The sequence below is a fragment of the Felis catus genome, chromosome E1 (assembly GCF_018350175.1).
Source record: "Felis catus isolate Fca126 chromosome E1, F.catus_Fca126_mat1.0, whole genome shotgun sequence".
Taxonomy (NCBI): Eukaryota; Metazoa; Chordata; class Mammalia; order Carnivora; family Felidae; genus Felis; species Felis catus.
This window is the reverse complement of record NC_058381.1, coordinates 47,487,731-47,506,605: the sequence shown is the minus strand read 5'-3', so window position 1 is coordinate 47,506,605 and position 18,875 is coordinate 47,487,731. Positions and strand designations below refer to the sequence as shown.

At 41.3% G+C, this 18,875-nt stretch overlaps 1 protein-coding gene across 14 annotated transcripts in view; it reads left to right on the top strand.

Annotated features, from left to right (window-relative positions):
* BPTF (bromodomain PHD finger transcription factor) overlaps positions 1–18,875 on the top strand; it is a 147,023-nt gene that overhangs the window by 31,746 nt on the left and 96,402 nt on the right. For all 14 annotated transcript variants that reach the window (XM_023243981.2, XM_023243984.2, XM_023243983.2 and 11 more), the window contains exons 2-3: positions 6,166–6,988; positions 15,560–15,783. In XM_023243981.2, the coding sequence (XP_023099749.2) occupies positions 6,166–6,988; positions 15,560–15,783 (1,047 nt within the window). The remainder of the gene's footprint in view (positions 1–6,165; positions 6,989–15,559; positions 15,784–18,875) is intronic.

The following is an 18,875-nucleotide window of genomic DNA, read 5'->3' as shown; positions in this document are numbered from 1 at the left end:
TAAATACCTAGTAGTGCGATTGCTGGGTTTTAGAGTAGTTCTATTTTTAATTTTTTTTAATTTAATTTTTTTAAAATTTACATCCAAATTAGCATATAATGCAACAGTGATTTCAGGAGTAGATTTCTTAATGCCCCTTACCCATTTAGCCCACCCCCCCTCCCCCCAGTAACCCTCTGTTTGTTCTCCATATTTATGAGTCTCTTATGTTTTGTCCCCCTCTCTGTTTTATATTAGTTTTGTTTCCCTTCCCTTATGTTCATCTGTTTTGTCTTTTAAAGTCCTCATATGAGTGAAGTCATACGATATTTGTCTTTCTCTGACTAATTTCACTTAGCATAATACCCTCCAGTTCCATCCACATAGTGCAAATGGCAAGATTTCATTCTTTTTGATTGCCGAGTAATACTCCATTGTATATATATACCACACCTTCTTTATCCATTCATCCATCGATGGACATTTGGGCTCTTTCCATACTTTGGCTATTTTGATAGTGCTGCTATGAACATTGACCCCAGTGTTCCCTTTGAACCTGGCCCCATGTGTCCTTTTGAAACAGCACACCTGTATCCTGTGGATAAATGCCTAGTGGTGCAATTGCTGGGTCGTAGGGTAGTTCTATGTTTAGTTTTTTGAGGAACCTCCATGCTGTTTTCCAGAGCGGCTGCACCAGCTTGCATTCCCACCAACAGTGCGAAAGAGATCCTCTTTCTCTGCATCCTCGCCAACATCTGTTGTTGCCTGACTTGTTAATGTTAGCCATTCTGACAGGTGTGAGGTGGTATCTCAGTGTGGCTTTGATTTGTATCTCCCTGATGATGAGTGATGTTGAGCATTTTTTCATGTGTCGGTTGGCCATCTGGATGTCTTCTTTGGAGGAGTGTCTATTCATGTCTTTTGCCCATTTCTTCACTGGATTATTTGTTTTTCGGGTGTTGAGTTTGATAAATTCTTTATAGATTTTGGATACTAACCCTTTATCTGATACATTGTTTGCAAATATCTTCTCCCATTCTGTCGGTTGCCTTTTAGTTTTACAGACTGTTTCCATCGCTGTTTAGAAGCTTTTTATTTTGATGAGGTCCCAATAGTTCATTTTTGCTTTGTTTCCCTTGCCTCTGGAGACATGTTGAGTAAGAAGTTGCTGTGGCCAAGATCAAAGAGGTTTTTGCCTGCTTTCTCCTCGAGGATTCTGATGACTTCCCGTCTTACATTTAGGTCTTTCATCCATTTTGAGTTTATTTTTGTGTCTGGTGTAAGAAAGTGGTTCAGGTTCATTTTTCTGCATGTTGCTGGCCAGTTTTCCCAGCACCACTTCCTGAAGAGACTGTCTTTATTCCATTGGACCTTCTTTCCTGCTTTGTCAGAGATCAGTTGGCCATACATTTGTGGGTCCATTTCTGGGTTCTCTGTTCTGTTCCATTGATCTGAGTGTCTGTTTTTGTGCCAGTACCATACTGTCTTGATGATTACAGCTTTGTAGTACAGCTTGAAATCCTAGAAACAAGTACTTTAAAAAGATTCTTGGGGCACCTGGGTAGCTCATTTGGTTGAGTATCTGACTCTTGATTTCAGCTCAGGTCACAATCCCAGCGTCTTGGGATCAAGCTCCACATTGGGCTCTGCACTAGGTGTGGAGTCTGCTTAAGATTCTCTTCTCTCTCTCTCTCTCTCTCTCTCTCTCTCTCTCTCTCTCTCTCAAATAAATTAATTAATTAACTTAAAAAATATTAAGGATTCTTGGGGCCCCTGGGTGGCTCAGTCGGTTAAGTGTCCAACTCGATTTTGGCTCAGATTGTGATCTCAGTTTGTAGGATTGAGCCCTGTGTCGGGCTCTGTGTTGATGGTGTGGAGCCTGCTTGGGATTCTCTCTTTCTCGTTGCCTCTCTCTGTCCCTCCCCCACTCTTTCTCTCTCTGTCTCAAAATAAATTAAAAAAAAGTCTTTTTCATTTCAGCATGTATGAATTTTACTTTATTCTTTCCAACTGCCATTGTGTAAGTGTATCATAATTCATAATTCATTTAGGTATTGATGTATATTCAGGCTAAAACAAAACCCACAAAACTTCAACTAAAAAAAATTTTTTTTTTAAGTTTATTTATTTTGAGAGAGAAAAAATGTGAATGGCAGAGGAGCAGAGAGAGAGAGAGGGAGAGAATCCCAAGCAGACTCCACACTGTCAGGGCAGAGCCCAGTATAGGTCTAGATCCCACGACCCAGTGGTCACAGCTGGAGCCAAAATCAAGAGTCAGTCACTTAACTTACTGAGCCACCCAGGTGCCCCCAAAACTTCAACTTTCATAAACCCTTGCATTAGACTTTTTTGTACTTACTTAAATGCATATGTGTATATCTGTAGGATAGATTCTGGGAGGTTGAATTGCTGGGTCAAAGGGTTATGCATTCAGATAGATTTTGCCAAATTGCCTTTTAAAATGTGAAATAATTTATACTTTCCCAATAATGCTTCAGAGGAAACTGACCTATATTTAATGTTAACTTTCAAAAGTGCTCACCCTGTTTACTATGTACATGACTATAGTCATGATTTGAATAGAAGCTCTTTTGTGGTTTCCAGCTAGATGTATAGAATGTAGAACTTATGGGCCTTTTTTTTTTTTTTTTGCCTTTTTTCCTTTTATTTCTAAAACCAACAGAAAATGAACAGACTTTAGCTTTTTTTTTTTTAAAGAGAGCGAGAGAGTGGGGGAGGGGCAGAGAATCTTTTTAAGTTTGAGAGAGAAAGGAAGAGTGGGGAGGGAGGGAGGGAAGGCAAGCCTGGGGGAGGGGCAGAGGGAGAGAGAACCTCGAGCAGCCTTCGCACTCAGCCTCCACACTCAACCGGGAGCCCGATGTGGGGCTTCATCCCACAACCCTGGTATCATGACCTGAGCCGAAATCAAGGATTGGACATTAACCTATGGAGCCACCCAGGTGCCCCAACTTTAGCTGATTAATAATATGAAGTTATATAATCCGTTAAAATTCAGATCTATGCAATGGTTATCCAAAGTCTTTCAGAATGTATGAAAGTTGATGCTTTAAAATTAGACATTAAATTAATTTAGATAATACTTCTGTTACCGCTTTAAAATAGATTCCTATCAGCAGTTTGTTTTTTTTTTTAACATTAACTGCTTTCGTTGATAGTCTTCAGTAATTTATTGTGTTTCTCATTATAAAAAGCCTGCTGTATATACAGTGTCAGATACCTTTTTTAAGTATTCTCGTTTGCAAGTGACCGAAGACAAACATGTTCACTTACGCATGAGGGAAATGGTTTTGGTTTCCGTAACTGGGAAATCCGAAGGATAGGTTCCACCAAGGACTCAAGAATTGTTAGTACTTACATGTCGCTTCTGCTTTTGTCCATCATCTTTACTCCCTTCTTCCATTTGGGAAGTAGAGATGACTTAGCCATGGACAGCTCTGGCCTCATTCATGGAGAGAAAGGGCTTCAGAGCACTTCTCATCTGAATATAAAATCCCAAGGAGAGTCTTGCTGGCCTGCCCTGGGTCATATCTCCATGCCATACTGTGACTGGGGCCCCATCACAATCACGGCGTGGGGAAGGGAAATTCTCAAAAGGGAATGATGCTGGGAAAATACTGCTAATGAAAGAAATATGCCAAATTCTGGGCGGCTCGGTAGGTTAAGCGCCCGACATCGATTTAGGTCATCTCACGGTTGGTGGGTTTGAGCCCCACGTCGGACTCTGTGCTGACAGCTCCGAGCCAAGAGCCTGTTTCGGATTGTTGTCTTCCTTTCTCTCTCTGCCCCTCCCCGGCCTGTGCACTCTTACTCTCCCTCTCTCAAAAATAAATAAACTTAAAAGAAAAAAAAAAGAGTTGGGTGTTCAGCTGGGGAGATGGAGTAGATACCATGAAAAGGTAATATAATATGAGGTAACATGGTTCACAGAAGGCTACATGAATTCAGAAGAGCCTGGGGAGATTAGAATAAGCTTTTGAATGTAATGGTAAATACAGAGTTAAATCTCAAGGTGGTGGTATATTCCACACCAGTTGGTTTCTTTCTCCATAAGTCACTTGGACCCATCTTTTTGTTGTTATTCTCACAGCCAGACTCTGAATCCGGGTCTTTATCTTCTGCTTAATTGCAGACTATGCCCTGTCTCCGGTCTCTTCCTCCTTGTCCTGTTCCTTCTGTTCAGTGAATCCAGAGAAGTCTTTCTGGAACAGTGTACCCTTGTCCCTGCCCTGCTTAAAAAACCTGGTAACCCTCATCATTGCCAGAATAAAGTACTCTACAGACTCCTAAAGATGCTACATTCTGGTCCCAGAACTGCTTTCCAGCCTTCCTTCTGGAATTCTTTACTTGGAGGATGCTCTTTGACAGTGTTTTGCATAAACAGCTGAGGGAATGCAGAGACTGGGTCTGTAAGCAGTTTTGTCTTGTTTGCGGACTTGTTTCTTCTCTTATTTGAGGGAGTCCCTCTAGGTTCAGCCTTCCCTTTTACTCCTCTCTCTCATTTATATTTATACAGGTGAAGCCCAGATTTTCCAGGAGGCACTGAAATGGGCTGGGTTACCCATCATGGTGCTTATTATCACGGTGCTTCTGGGATTTAATCGAATCTGTGAAAAGTGCGTCTGTGTAGATGGTATCACTTTCGTGAAGTTTGCCGAGATGGGAGGCTCACCAACAGTGTCGGGCCCGGGGTGATCCTTTGGACTTTTTTCTGCAGAAAGTAATGGATACACTTTTATTTGGAAAATCTTTTCAATGAATGAATATTGGGTGTGCATTGGATAAATTAAAATATCTTCACCTTTTATATTCTTTAGCATGCTTTTTTCTCCTGACACCCTGCACCCTTTTAGTTATGAGACTAAGCTCAAAGTGAGGATGTCTCAGGAATGGGGGAGGGGGCAGGCAGTTCAGAGGTTACCAGTAGCCCCAAATCATGGTTGATAGAAGCTAATTGTACAACAGTGAATTAAGGTTAACTTATCTTGTTAAAATTGTTTCTGATATTTAAAGATACTTTTCCTATTCTGTAAACATCATTGGAAGTAATAATAAAATAATACAGGCACAGCTGTTTAGGAGACACTTGTTTCAACAAGTTTTCTTTTTAAAATTTATTTTTAGAACGAGTGCAAGCAGGGAGGAGGGGTGAAGGGAGGGAGGGACAGAGAGAGAGAGAGAGAGAGAGAGAGAGAATATTTTAAGTAGGCTTCATGCTCAGCTTGGAGCCCAATGTGGGACTCGATCCCACAACCCTGGGATCATGACCTGAGCCTCGATGAAGAGTCGGACCCTCAACCGACAGAGCCTCCCTGGTGCCCCTCAACAAGTTTTCTTATTATACAGTAGGGCTTATTAAAATCCCTCATAGATTCATTCAGAAAATTAGATGAGCTCCTATATGCTTGGTACAAACTAAGCTCTCAAATGCGCTGTATATTGATACATTTATATATATACATATATATTCCTGGACATCGCATCTCATAACAGGTACCTACAGTTGCTTAACCCACTGCTAAAAAATGCATACAATCTGTGTCTGTTTCCTAGGTGAGCCTCCCTTTTTTCTTCTCTTTTTTACTTCTTCCTTTCTTCTGCCTTTCTGTCTCGGCCCTAACTTTTGTGTTGCACTGTGGAACTCTCCGATACGTGGCTCTCAGGAAGCATTTCTGGCAGAGGAGAAGGGGTGCTATACCAGAGAACTTCCTGTTTGTCGAGAGCCGTTTCTGTATCTCAGCTGACACAGTGTGAGCTCTCTTGTGCCTCTTACCTCACATGGGGATGTTTTTTTCCCATTTATGTTCTTTACAGATCTTTCACGAGTGCACTGTTACTTTTTACCATAGTTACCTGGAAACCACTTACCCCCTCTAGATAATTGAGAGGTGATTACAATTAAATTTTTTTTTTTTTTTTTTTTTTTTTTTTTTTTTTACTTCTAGTTTGTGATATAATGGGAAAACTTTGAGTTCGGATGTTTTTTGACTTAAAAACTAGAGCTGAATCATTTTTTTCTTGATCCTGTTTTAACTTGACAGTTATTAGAAAAATCGGAGTGTGCTTATCTGTTTTTTGAGGTGTATGTCCAGACAGGGAAAAGCTAGAAAACCGTAGTTTGCAGAAATGACGGATCGATTTGTAATTATGCCATTTCTTTATTTGCAGGTAGGCGAAAACCGAGAGTACATCGGCCTCGTTCTCCGATATTGGAAGAAAAAGACATCCCGCCCCTTGAATTTCCCAAGTCCTCTGAGGATTTAATGGTGCCTAATGAGCATATAATGAATGTCATTGCCATTTATGAGGTACTGCGGAACTTTGGCACCGTTTTAAGGTTGTCTCCTTTTCGCTTTGAGGACTTCTGCGCGGCTCTGGTGAGTCAGGAGCAGTGCACGCTTATGGCGGAAATGCACGTCGTGCTCTTGAAAGCGGTTTTGCGCGAAGAGGACACTTCCAATACTACCTTCGGACCTGCTGATCTGAAAGACAGCGTTAATTCCACGCTCTATTTCATCGACGGGATGACGTGGCCGGAGGTGCTGCGGGTGTACTGTGAGAGCGATAAGGAGTACCATCACGTTCTTCCTTACCAAGAAGCAGAGGACTATCCCTATGGACCAGTAGAGAACAAGATCAAAGTTCTGCAGTTCTTAGTCGATCAGTTTCTTACCACCAACATTGCGCGGGAGGAGTTGATGTCTGAAGGGGTGATCCAGTATGACGACCACTGTCGGGTTTGCCACAAACTTGGGGATTTGCTTTGCTGCGAGACGTGCTCGGCTGTGTACCATTTGGAATGTGTGAAGCCGCCTCTCGAGGAGGTGCCGGAGGACGAGTGGCAGTGTGAAGTCTGCGTAGCGCATAAGGTGCCTGGTGTGACCGACTGTGTCGCCGAAATCCAAAAAAACAAACCGTACATTCGACACGAACCTATTGGCTATGACCGAAGTCGAAGGAAATACTGGTTCCTAAACCGGAGACTCATAATGTAAGTGTGACGGTCTTAATTTTTGTGTGTGTTTAAAATCGAGCCAGTTTCCTTCCTGACTGAGAAAACCGAGCTCGGCCGCTGATGGAATATAAACCTTTGTGATCGAATAACGAGTTACATAGTTAAGTAGTTTCTGACTTGAAGGAATACGTACCTTAAAACAGCTTTTTAAGTTGTAGGGAAAGAAGAGTGTGCGAAAACATGCAAATTACACACCAGGGTATTAATTGCCTGGGATGGGAGATAGACCGTTACAAGGCAGATGCCACGGGGGGCCCTTCCCTGACTTTATTCCCTGCATCCCTGCAGCCTATCGTGAGGCGATCGCCACCCTTGTTTTGGTGTTAGGATTTTCCTCTCGTTTCGGTTTCGCTACATCCATACGTAAAATGGTCCGGCAAGAACCAACCAGCCGTCTGAGGAAAGATCGGTTTTGTCATCATTGGCCGTAGTCTCCCAGGAGGAGAGAAGCTCTACAGACTCATGGTCGCAGCCTGACTTCTGCTTTTCTGAGGGTTTTCAAGGGGCTCTTCCAGGCAGGTCAGGGGGAAGGACAGGAGACCGTCTGGGAAAGCAGAGCATTTACCTCGGTCACATGTCGGGCAGGGTCGGAGTATGGACTTGGTTTTGACGTCTTGTAGAAATACGATCGGAGGGAGTGGGCTGCTTTGTATTTTCAGCCTCTGAAGTCTTCACAGCCTTCTTGCAGCTCTCAGAATTAGGTCAGATCTTAGAAAACCAGTGGTGGGCTGAAAGGAACATCGAGCAGGGCTCGGAGAAGATAAGCAGGAACTTCCTCGGCGCCTGGGCAAGCCTCGCCAGGTAGAGGGAAGCGTCTCAGCCAGGCCCCCCCTTCACTTCCGAAGATGGTCCAGAGTAAACAGGTCCTCAGCTCTGTGCAGTCGTCGTGGTGCAGTGTTGCTGTTGAGAAATCTGAATCTGTTCGTTGATTCTTTGTATGTGACCTGTCGGGACTTACCTGGAAGCTTAGAATCTTCTCTTTGCTTGTAGCGTTTTGCAGTTTTAGAGCGATATGGCCTCGTCTGAGTCTCTTTTTTAGCCGCCGGGTGTCTGGTGGGCACTTTCAAATCCGGCAGTTGAGTCCTTCGGTTGAGAACTTGTCTTGAGAACTTCCTCCTCTCCTTTCCCTGTTGTATTTATCTTGTGCTATTATTTTGTTGAACACTGGTCTTCCTGTTTTGGTCTTCTGATTTTCTTACCTTTTTCCTCCAGTTTTCCTCTTTGTCTTTTTTCTTCTTTGGGGAGGGAGGGAGGGAGGGAGGATATATGTGTGTTGTTCAGTTTTTCTGGAAGATTTCCCTATCTTAGTCTTTCAGCCCTACTATTTAGATTTTCTTTTTTTACTATCATATTTTTATTTTCTAAGAGCTCTTTTGTTCTTAGAATCTTCCTCCTTTAAAAAAGTAATAAGGGGCACGCACCTGGGTGGTTCACTCAGTTGAGCGTCTCACTTCAGCTCGGGTCATGATCTCACGGTTCCTGAGTTTGAGCCCCTGCATCGGGCTTGCTGCTGTCAGCCCAGAGCCCACCTCAGATCCTCTGTCCGTCTCCCCTCTTTGCCCCTCCCCTGCTCATGCCCGCGCATGCTCACGTGCACTCGCACGTGCTCTCTCTCTCTCTCTCTCTCTCTCTCTCTCTCAGAAATAAACATTAAAAAGACCTATAAGATAGGAGTAATTATAAAAAAAAAAAAAGGGTAATAAAATCCTAGACACCTGGATGGCTCAGTTGGTTAAGCACCCAACTTTTGTTTCAGCTCTGGTCATGATCTCACAGTTTGTGAGTTCGAGCCCGCTGTCGGGCTCCCAGGTGCCCCAAGTCAAATACAAAACTTTAAATATTATTGTTAGTGATAATTAAGTGTTCCTTGTCAATAATTTGAGTAAATTTTACATCTCTTTAAAAGTTAGATTAAAATAAGACAATTTCAGTGTGATGCCCTCTTGTGGTAGATTATATGTGGACGCCTGGTGAAACTTGAAACCATGTGAATTATTCAGTTGACAGTATGTGGAGATTTGGTATATACTCTCCCTGGATGGTTAAAATGATATATCAGTGGACTCATTGCCCAAGGGGGGCATACCTAAAGCAAAGTCTGGGGTAGTGAACCAATTTTTAATTGCAGTGCTATCTTTCCTATAGGCCCAGAGCCTGCTTGGGATTCTCTCTCTGCCCCTCCCCTGCTTGTGCACATGTTCTCTCTCTCTGTCTTTCAAAAATAAATAAGTAAACTTTAAAAAAAGTAAAACTGTTTTTTGGGGGCACCTGGCCCTGCTTAGTCGGAGGAACATGCAACTCTTGATCTCGGGGTTGTGAGTTAGAGCCCCACGTTGGGGGTGGAGATTACTTAAATAAGTAAATATACCTAAAAACTTTTTTTCATTTTCAAATGTACTAAATTATAATTTTAAACCTATATTGCTTTGCACCCGTACCTCCCCGTTCTAGCTTGTAAGCCGCCTATTTCCTTGCTAGCTTAATGCCATCAAACCTGCATCGGTAAGCCTTCTGGCCCTGTCCAGTTCTGTATATCCCGCGGTCTCCTGGACACGTTCACACAGCAGGCACCTCAAACACAACATGTCCAAAACTGAACTCGTCACTTCCCCCGCATTACCTACCCTTCACCCATTGATCCTATCTGTAGTAAATGGGATCACCATTGCACCAGCTGCTCAAGCAAGAAACTCAGGAATAGGCTTTTGTTTTGTATTGTTTATTATACCTTTTAATTACTCCTTAAATTCTGAATCTGATTTTCTCCATTCTTGCTGCCCTTATCGTGACATAAGCCAACATTATCTGGATTGAACTCCTTTAGTAGTTGCCCCTGTGTGTAACTCCCCACTACCCAGTTCAAGTCTCTGTTCCATAGCTGGATGATTTCAGCAATTTGGATCAGGTCTCTTTCTCCCTCAAGTTGAAAAACCTTTCAGTTACCTCCATTTGCTCTTAACAGAAAGTTCAAATTCCTCCATTTGCTCTTAACAGAAAGTTCACAGTTCCCTAATTTCGTACATTTAATTCTCTTGCTTCCCATTACCCCCCCAATAAACAAACAAACAAACAAACAAACAAACAAACAACAAACTAAAACATCCAGAATCTTTTGGCTTATTCTCAAGTCTTGGCCTATATAGGCCCTTTCCTAGGGCTTTCTTTCCCTGAACCTCTTTCCCTTTTGCACCTTGAAAGATTTTTTTTTTTTTAAAGTTTAAGATTTTTATTTTTGAGAGAGAGAGTGTGAGTGGGAGAAGGGCAGAGAGAGAGGGAGGGAGTGAGGATCCCAAGCAGGCTCTGCACTGTCAGTGCAGAGCCCGACTTGGGGCTTGAACCCGCTAACTGCGAGATCATGACTTGAGTCAAAAGCAAGTCGGATGCTCAACTGACTGAGTCACCCAGGCGCCCCTCCTTTATTTATTTTTTTAAACACCCATCCCACTTGTAATTATTCGTTTTAAGGTAGATACCACATACTTCATAAGATGAAAATAGTAGCAACTCTGCATTATTATACCCAGTTGACACTGGCAGCATTCTAAGTGTTTTATGTGTTTGAACTCAGTCCTCACAACAACATTTTGATAGAAGTATTGCCACCCCATTTTTCAGACAGAAGTTGAGGCACAGAGAGGTTAAATAATGTATTCAGTGTCGCACAACTAGTCATAAGTAGCAGAATCAGGATTCAGTCCCAGGTATTCTGGCTCCAGAATGTGTGCTCCTGATCTGCTCGGACTGCCTGACCTAGCTGGTGCTTTAACTGCTAAATCCTTAGCTGGGTTGGTTTCCTGCGGCTGCTCTAACCAAGTACCACAAACTGGGTGGCAGAAGTTTATTCTCTGGCAGTTGTGCCGGCTGGAAGTTTAAACTCAGGGTGGCAGTGGGGCCGTGTTCCCTTTGGAGGCCCTAGGAAAGAATCCATTCTTGCCTTTTCCAGCTTCTAGTGGCTCAAGTGTTCCTTGGCTCGTGAGCAACATAATTCCAATCTCTGCTTACCTCTGTCTCTTCGAGGAAGCCGAAGCCTTTTCCATCCAGTATCTCCAAATTCCTCCAGCCTTTCCCCATCACCCAGTTCCAAAGCCATGTTCCCATTCTTAGGTGTTTGTCAGAGGGCTCCATTTCCCCCGTACCGAAAGTTGAGTTTCCTAGGGTTGCCGTAACAAATCACCATACACGGAGTTGCTTCACACAACAGGAATTTGGTCTCTCACAGTTGTGAAGCCACAAGTCTGAAACCTCAGTGTCAGCAGGACTGGTTCTTTCTGGAGACTCTGAAGGAGACCGTTCCAAGCGCTAGTGGTCCCTGGCTGCCCTTGACGTTTCTCGGCCTATAGGCAGATGGATCATGCGAATCTCTGCCCGCACCTTCACATCACCTTTTCTGTGTGTCCCTGTGTCTTCTCTTCCACTTACAAGGATACCAGATTTAATCACATTGTATCTGCAAAGACCCTGTTTCCAAATAAGGTCACGTTCTAAGGTTTCGGATGGACATAAATTTTGTAGGGATGCTATTCAACCCACTACTACTGTTCCTTACTCTTAGTTTCTGTGGGTTTGTTTAAAAATGAAACTGGAGACTTATTGTTAGTCTTAACCTCCTCCTTGTCTTGCCTGAGTGAAAGTCAAACAGACTTTAACATGGAGACCTGTAATATTTATGTTTGCTCTTAATTATGTTTTTGGCAGACGTTTTCATTCCAACCTGTCTTCCTTGCCACCCTGTGAGCTCCTTTGAGCTGATTAGTGTCTTTAGGAAAGCCAGGCCAGTTTGGGTGTGCAGAAGGAACATTGTAGGCACTGTAGGGACAGAGCGTCAATAGAAACCACATTCTGACCCCCAAACTAAATATACATACACATCAGTGTATATTTATATAGGAAAGCTTTTGTCACTTTTGTAATTAGAACAAATAATTTTGATGATATAAACTCTGACAGTGTGTGCCCAAGTCCTCAAGTATTGGGACAACTTGGCGGGGCACCTGGCTGGCTCAGTCAGTAGAGCATGTGACTTGTGATCTCAGGGTTGTGAGTTCAAGCCCTATGTTGGGTGTGGAAATGAAAAAAATAATAAAATAAAAAATAAAATAAAATAAAATAAAATAAAATAAAATAAAATAAAATAAAATAAAATAAAACAATGAAAATAAAACAATAAAAAAAAGCATTGGGACAACTTTTCACAAAGGTGCCTGGCTGGCTCAGTCAGTAGAACATGTGACTCTTGATCTCAGGGTTGAGTTTGAGACCCTCCTTGGGCATAGACATTGCTTTAAAAAAAAAACAAAAACAGAACAGCTTTTCTTTGAAAACATTAGCAGTTATTGTTCACTCTGTTTTGTTACTTTATGCTTTTAACAAATTTATCCTTCAAGAAGAAAAAAGTTGTCAGTGTTATGTATTACCTTTGATGAGCAGAATAAAAAAGTTACTGGGCACCACATTTGTAGAGGGACATTTAAGGGAAGAAAATCAGGGGAGTGAAGACTGGAAAATGTGCTGTAAAGAATGACTAAGGGCACCTGGGTGGCTCAGTTAAGCGTCTGACTCTTGGTCTTGGCTCAGGTCAGTATCTCATGGTTCATGAGTTCGAGCCCCACATTGGACACCATGCTGACAGTGCTTGAGATTCTCTGTCTCTTCCTCTCTTTCTGCCCCCCCCCCCCAACATGTGCTGTCTCTCAAAATAAACTAAAAAAAAAAAAGAATGATTAAAATATTTGAGCATGTTTGGCCTGAAGAGAAAAAACAGCAAAATTACAGATGTGAAAGATTTGAAGTGAAAGATTTGAAGGACTGTGTGTGGAGGATATGTTAGTTTTATTTCACATAACTCCAGCAGGCAGAACCAGGCCTAATTGGCGGAAATACTAGGTTTGTGTCATGACTTTAAAAGGAAGAACTTTCTAAAAGGGCAATTCCAATCCAGAACGGACTGCTATATGAAGTAGTGAGTTCTCCTTTAAGATGAAACTTAAGATTAAAATTGAAATTATTCTTTGTTTAAATGGAAATTATGCAGGTGTCTATATGGATTAAGTCAGCTATTAGGAACCTTTTCAGTAGTATGTGAGTTACTTGAAAAAATAGAATGTCCATTTAATTAAATTGGCTCCCATAGAACCCCATTTTCATGTGAAAATGAAATCATTTGAAATCTTATGCTTGTAAATTATGTTTTCTAACCCCAAAATGTTTTTATACAGAATGTTTCTCTTGTTTCATTGAAACTGGTAGATATTTCTGAATAAAGAGGATAAAGCACATAGTAAAAGAAAAAATTTAACATCTTTATAACAGTGAAATCCTTAAGATTGATATTTTAGATAATAATCAGGCTGTCCTATAACTCTTACGCTCAAAGCTAAGTACTTTCTGATTTGATATTGTCACTTAGAGTTTTGATACAGTATTGCCTTTTGAAAGCATTTTATTAGTCTTTTTGATTAGAGGACTCTGACATCTTTAACATTGTAAATTGGGATAAGATTGTTGTCATCACTCAGTTATGAGAAGTCAGTAAAAATACCCTGATAGAGCAGATTTAAAAAAAAAATGATTTTCAGCAATTTTTTAGAAAGCTTCTAACAGAGCAATATACTAATTTCATATGTTAGCAGATGCTGATTTTAAAGAGCAAAGCAGGGGGTGCTTGGCTGGTTCAGTTGGAAGAGCATGCGACTCCATCTCAGGGCTATGAGTTCGAGCCCCAGGTTTGGGGTAGAGGTTACTTAAATAAAACTTAAATGTTGTCTCGCTTTGCTCTTTCTTTTTTTTTTCTGTTAATGTTTGAAAAGTTTTGATAATTTCGATATCCATTTATTTATCCATGACTTGATATGTCCCTTCTTTCTTTAGAATTACTGGATGATTCATTCCTGGAATTCTGCTCAATTTTTATTTATTTACTACCTTAATAGTAGTAATTATATTTTATATTTATTGATTACTAACAATGTGCCTGGGTACTACAATCTGTGCCTTATTATAACACCTCTAATTCTGATTGCTGACCCTGAAAATAGATACTGTTATTCCCATTTTAGCAGCTAGGTGAGGCTCAGAGAGGTGGTGTCTTTTTCATGGTTGCATATCTCATAAACGCCTGAACCCATTTTAAAGCCAGATCCTTCTTTAAAAAAAAAATTTTTTTTTAATGTTTATTTTTGAGAGGGAGGGAGTTGCAGAGAAGAGGAAGACCAGAACCGAAGCAGGCTCCAGGCTCTGAGCTGTCAGCACAGAGCCCCACGTGGGGCTCGAACACAGATCATGAAATCATGAACTGAGCCGAAGTCAGATGCTCAACCATCTGAGCCACCCAGGCGCCCCTAAAGTCAAGTCTTTCTTGAAGCCTAGTTCTTTCAGCTTTGTGAGTTTGCTGTTGAGTAGACAGGAAAGTTAAACTCTCGGCAGGTACCTCACACATGCTCCTGGACTCCTTTCGAATGAGAGAATATCATCGCATGTATTTCTCACAGTCCCGTCGTAGGCCTGAATTTGCCTTGGGTTTGTAGTTAGTGGCCATCCCTGCTGGAGTCTACACCTCCGTTACAAGTGGGTGGGACCTTTGGAGAGATGTAGGCAGGGCTGGGGGCTGCTCCTCTTCTCCCCATTTTGAACTTGGTCCGTAAGAAGGGAAGAGACACGAGACATTATTGCTCATTGAGATCACTCTTCAAGGACCAGAATTTAGCAGAGCATTTATACCATGTTGATGGAAATGTTCTAAACTGGATTGTAGTGTCAACCTGCTCTGAGTATAGTTTAAATATTTCTGGTTAAAATTTCATTCGTATGGTTAGAGTGATGATATCAGAGTCGACTGAAGTAGAACCAAGACTGTCCTCCACCGAGCACTCCCACACTTTGAATTTTGAGGTCCTGTTTCTTTTTTCTCCCTTTTCAAGTTTTATTTATGTAAGTAATTTTTACATGCTATGTGGGGCTCGAACTCATGACCCCAAGATGAAGAGTTGCATGCTCCTTCCACTGAGCCAACCAGGTGCCCCTTGAGATTCTGTTTCTGTGTGTCATATTTTTAGATACCTTTCTCTGCTGCTATACTAATTCCTCTCTCCCCACTATTACAAATTACTTTTTTTCCTTTTTTTTTTTTTTTTTTTTTTTTGAGAGAGGGCGGGCAGGGGAGGGGGGAGGAGGGAGAGAGAATCCCAAGCAGGCTCCATGCCCAGTGTGGAGCCTAATGTGGGGCTCAATCTCACAACTGTGAGATAATGACCTGAGCTGAAATCAAGAGTCGGATACTTAACCGACGACTGAGCCACCCAGAGGCCCCACAGATTATTCTATCATAAGCTGCTGTGGGCTAGGAAATCCAAATACTTAGAGATTGCTCAACTAGGACAAAAGTAACCTGAGTTTGAATGAGACCGGAGGGGAGTTTTTATGAGCAGATATACTGAACACCTTAAAACGTGCAGTTTGTGTTACATATTTTAACTTTCATTGCGTAGATGGCAGCTGTCAAATCAGTGCCATTATAGCTAACATAGAAAGTGTTTTTGTTCTTTTAAACAGAGAAGAAGATACAGAAAATGAAAATGAGAAGAAAATTTGGTACTACAGCACAAAGGTCCAACTTGCAGAATTAATTGACTGTCTAGATAAAGATTACTGGGAAGCAGAACTCTGCAAAATTCTGGAAGAAATGCGTGAAGAAATCCACCGACACATGGACATAACTGAAGACTTGACCAATAAGGCTCGGGGCAGTAACAAATCCTTTCTGGCGGCAGCTAATGGTAAGAGGGAAATCTTCTCATTTTACTTGTTACTAAATTTGAGATAAATTCTTGGTATTAAGTCACTACGAAATTTGAAGATACTAACATTTCAAATATGTATATTTTAATTCCCAATACTTTCATTTTCCCAAGAGAATCTTGTTCATCCCAGCATACATTAGGGATGCTATGCATTTTAGCATTTTGTATATTGCCTCGGTCATTACTAATATTTCCCCAACTGTTTTCTTTATTTTTTAAAAAAAATTTTTTTTAATGTTTATTTATTTTTGAGACAGAGAGAGACAGAGCATGAACGGGGGAGGGTCAGAGAGAGAGGGAGACACAGAATCTGAAGCATGCTCCAGGCTCTGAGCTGTCAGCACAGAGCCCGACGCGGGGCTCGAACTCACAGACCGTGAGATCATGACCTGAGCCGAAGTCGGACGCTTAACCGACTGAGCCACCCAGGCGCCCCCCCCAACTGTTTTCTTTAATTCAAGTTACCTTATTATTAGGAACCCTATTTTTAATTATGAGAAATAGTATTCTTTTAAAATTTAGTCTTTGCTTTCTTTTTTATTTTAAGTAAAACTTAATTTTAGAATAGTTTTATAGTTACGGAAAAGTTGCTAAGGTAGAACAGTGTTCCATATAGCCTGCACCAGGTTTCCCCTGTTAGTAATGTAGTTAGTGTGACACATTTGTCATAAGTAGTGAACCAATATTAATACATTATAATACCTGAACTCTATACTTTATTCATATTTTCTTATTTTTACTGACATCCTTTTTCTGTCTCATGGTCGCATCCAGAACACCACATTGCATTTACTTATCATGTCTCTTAAGGCTCCTCTAGACTGTCACAGTTTCTCAGACTTCTTATTTATTTATTTATTTATTTATTTATTTATTTATTTAAAAAAATTTTTTTAACCTTTATTTATTTTTGAGACAGAGAGAGACAGAGCATGAACGGGGGAGGGTCAGAGAGAGGGAGACACAGAATCGGAAACAGGCTCCAGGCTCTGAGCCATCAGCCCAGAGCCTGACGCGGGGCTCGAACTCCCGGACCGCGAGATCGTGACCTGGCTGAAGTTGGACGCTTAACCGACTGCGCCACCCAGGCGCCCCCAAAAAAATTTTAAATCAACACTCCGTCCAAGCCTTTTCATTTTTTTTTTAATTTTTTTTAACGTTTTTTTATTTTTGAGACAGAGAGAGACAGAGCATGAACAGGGGAGGGGCAGAGAGAGAGGGAGACACAGAATCTGAAACAGGCTTCAGGCTTTGAGCTGTCAGCACAGAGCCTGACGTGGGGCTCGAACTCACGGACTGTGAGATCACGACCTGAGCCGAAGTCGGACGCTTAACCGACTGAGCCACCCAGGCGCCCCATCTCAGACTTCTTATTTTTGATGACCTTGACAGTTTTGACGGGTACTGGTCAGGTATTTAGTAGAATGCCCTCTGTCTGGATTTGTCTCATGTTCTTCTCCCAACTGAGATTATGGATTTGGGGAGGAAGACTACAGAGGTGAAAAGTGCCATTCTTATCATCATACCAAGATTATGTGCCGTCATCGTGACTTATCACTGATCATGTTAACCTGGCTCAGGTAGCGTTTGTCAAGTTTCTCCACTATAAAATTACTCCTTCTACCTGTGCTGTGCTTTGGGGAAGAAAGTCACTACGCACAGCCCACACTCAGGGAGGGGAGAGTTAGGCTCTCCCTCCTGGAGGTAGTGGCTATCTACATAAATTATTTGGGATTTTTCTGTTCTTCAGGAAACAGGAGATTTGTCTGTTCTTCTAGTTTATTATTCAGTCATTTATTTATATCACTGTGGACTCATGGATATTTACCTTATCGCTCGGGTTACATTTCAATACCTAATTTACCTTGGGTTACCTTGGATAATGGATATTTACTTTATAGTTTGGGTTATATTTCAATACCTAATTTACTTTCTTGCTCAACTTCTTGCTTTGTAAAAGAAAATAAATGCTTACGATTTTTTAAAAAAGTTCAAATAGTATAAAAGGGTATACAGTGAAAAGTGAATCTCCTTCATAATCCCGTTTCACCTTACTTTTTTTTCCAGACATGCTATTATTGCCATTTTTAAAATCCTGCCAGATATACTCTGCATGTTTAATAAGTATCACCTGTGTTTTCTAATAGTGCATTTTAATCTTAGATAAAATGATTAAGACTTTGAAAGTACACTTGAACTGCCTGGCTCTGTTCTTCTATATATGTTATCTGCTATACATATAATCCTATTAATTTTCCCATTCTCCATTTACTGAAAAATTTCCCCATTTTCTATTTGCTTAAAGTAGAATGTTTATATTTAATAAATATATCTACTTAAGCTATATCGGAGCCTGTTCCTACATGCTCTGCGTCTGTAGTGCCTTTAATTCATGTGTATTTTTTGAGAATGCTATAGTCATACTGTTATATATAAATACTGTTGCATACAAATATACTTCGTCTTCAGAAACTAGCAGACTGATTACCAAGGATTGTGTTTATTCATATCTGGTGGTAGGAAGTATTTTTCTGTTACATCTGTTTAGAAAAATACGTAACAGGGGCACCTGGGTGGCGCAGTCGGTTAAGCGTCCAACTTCAACCAGGTCACGATCTCGCGGTCCGTGAGTTCGAGCCCCGCATCAGGCTCTGGGCTGATGGCTCAGAGCCTGGAGCCTGTTTCCGATTCTGTGTCTCCCTCTCTCTCTGCCCCTCCCCCGTTCATGCTCTGTCTCTCTCTGTCCCAAAAATAAATAAACGTTGAAAAAAAAAATTTAAAAAAAAAAAAAGAAAAATACGTAACATTTTCATCAGATAAGTTTTAGTTGTCAGAATTCTTTGGGGAGGTTGTATCCCCTTCTTACTATTTTCTCTCCATACAGTAGATCAAATAATAAGAAATTTTATTACTTTCAGTCAGGCTATATCCCTCTTAGTTTTCTTTCATGAATCATGGCATTAAAATCGGCAAATCTCAGGGCGCCTGGGTGGCTCAGTTGGTTGAGTGTCCGACTTTGGCTCAGGTCGTGATCTCATGGTTGGTTCATGGGTTCGAGCCCCGCGTCG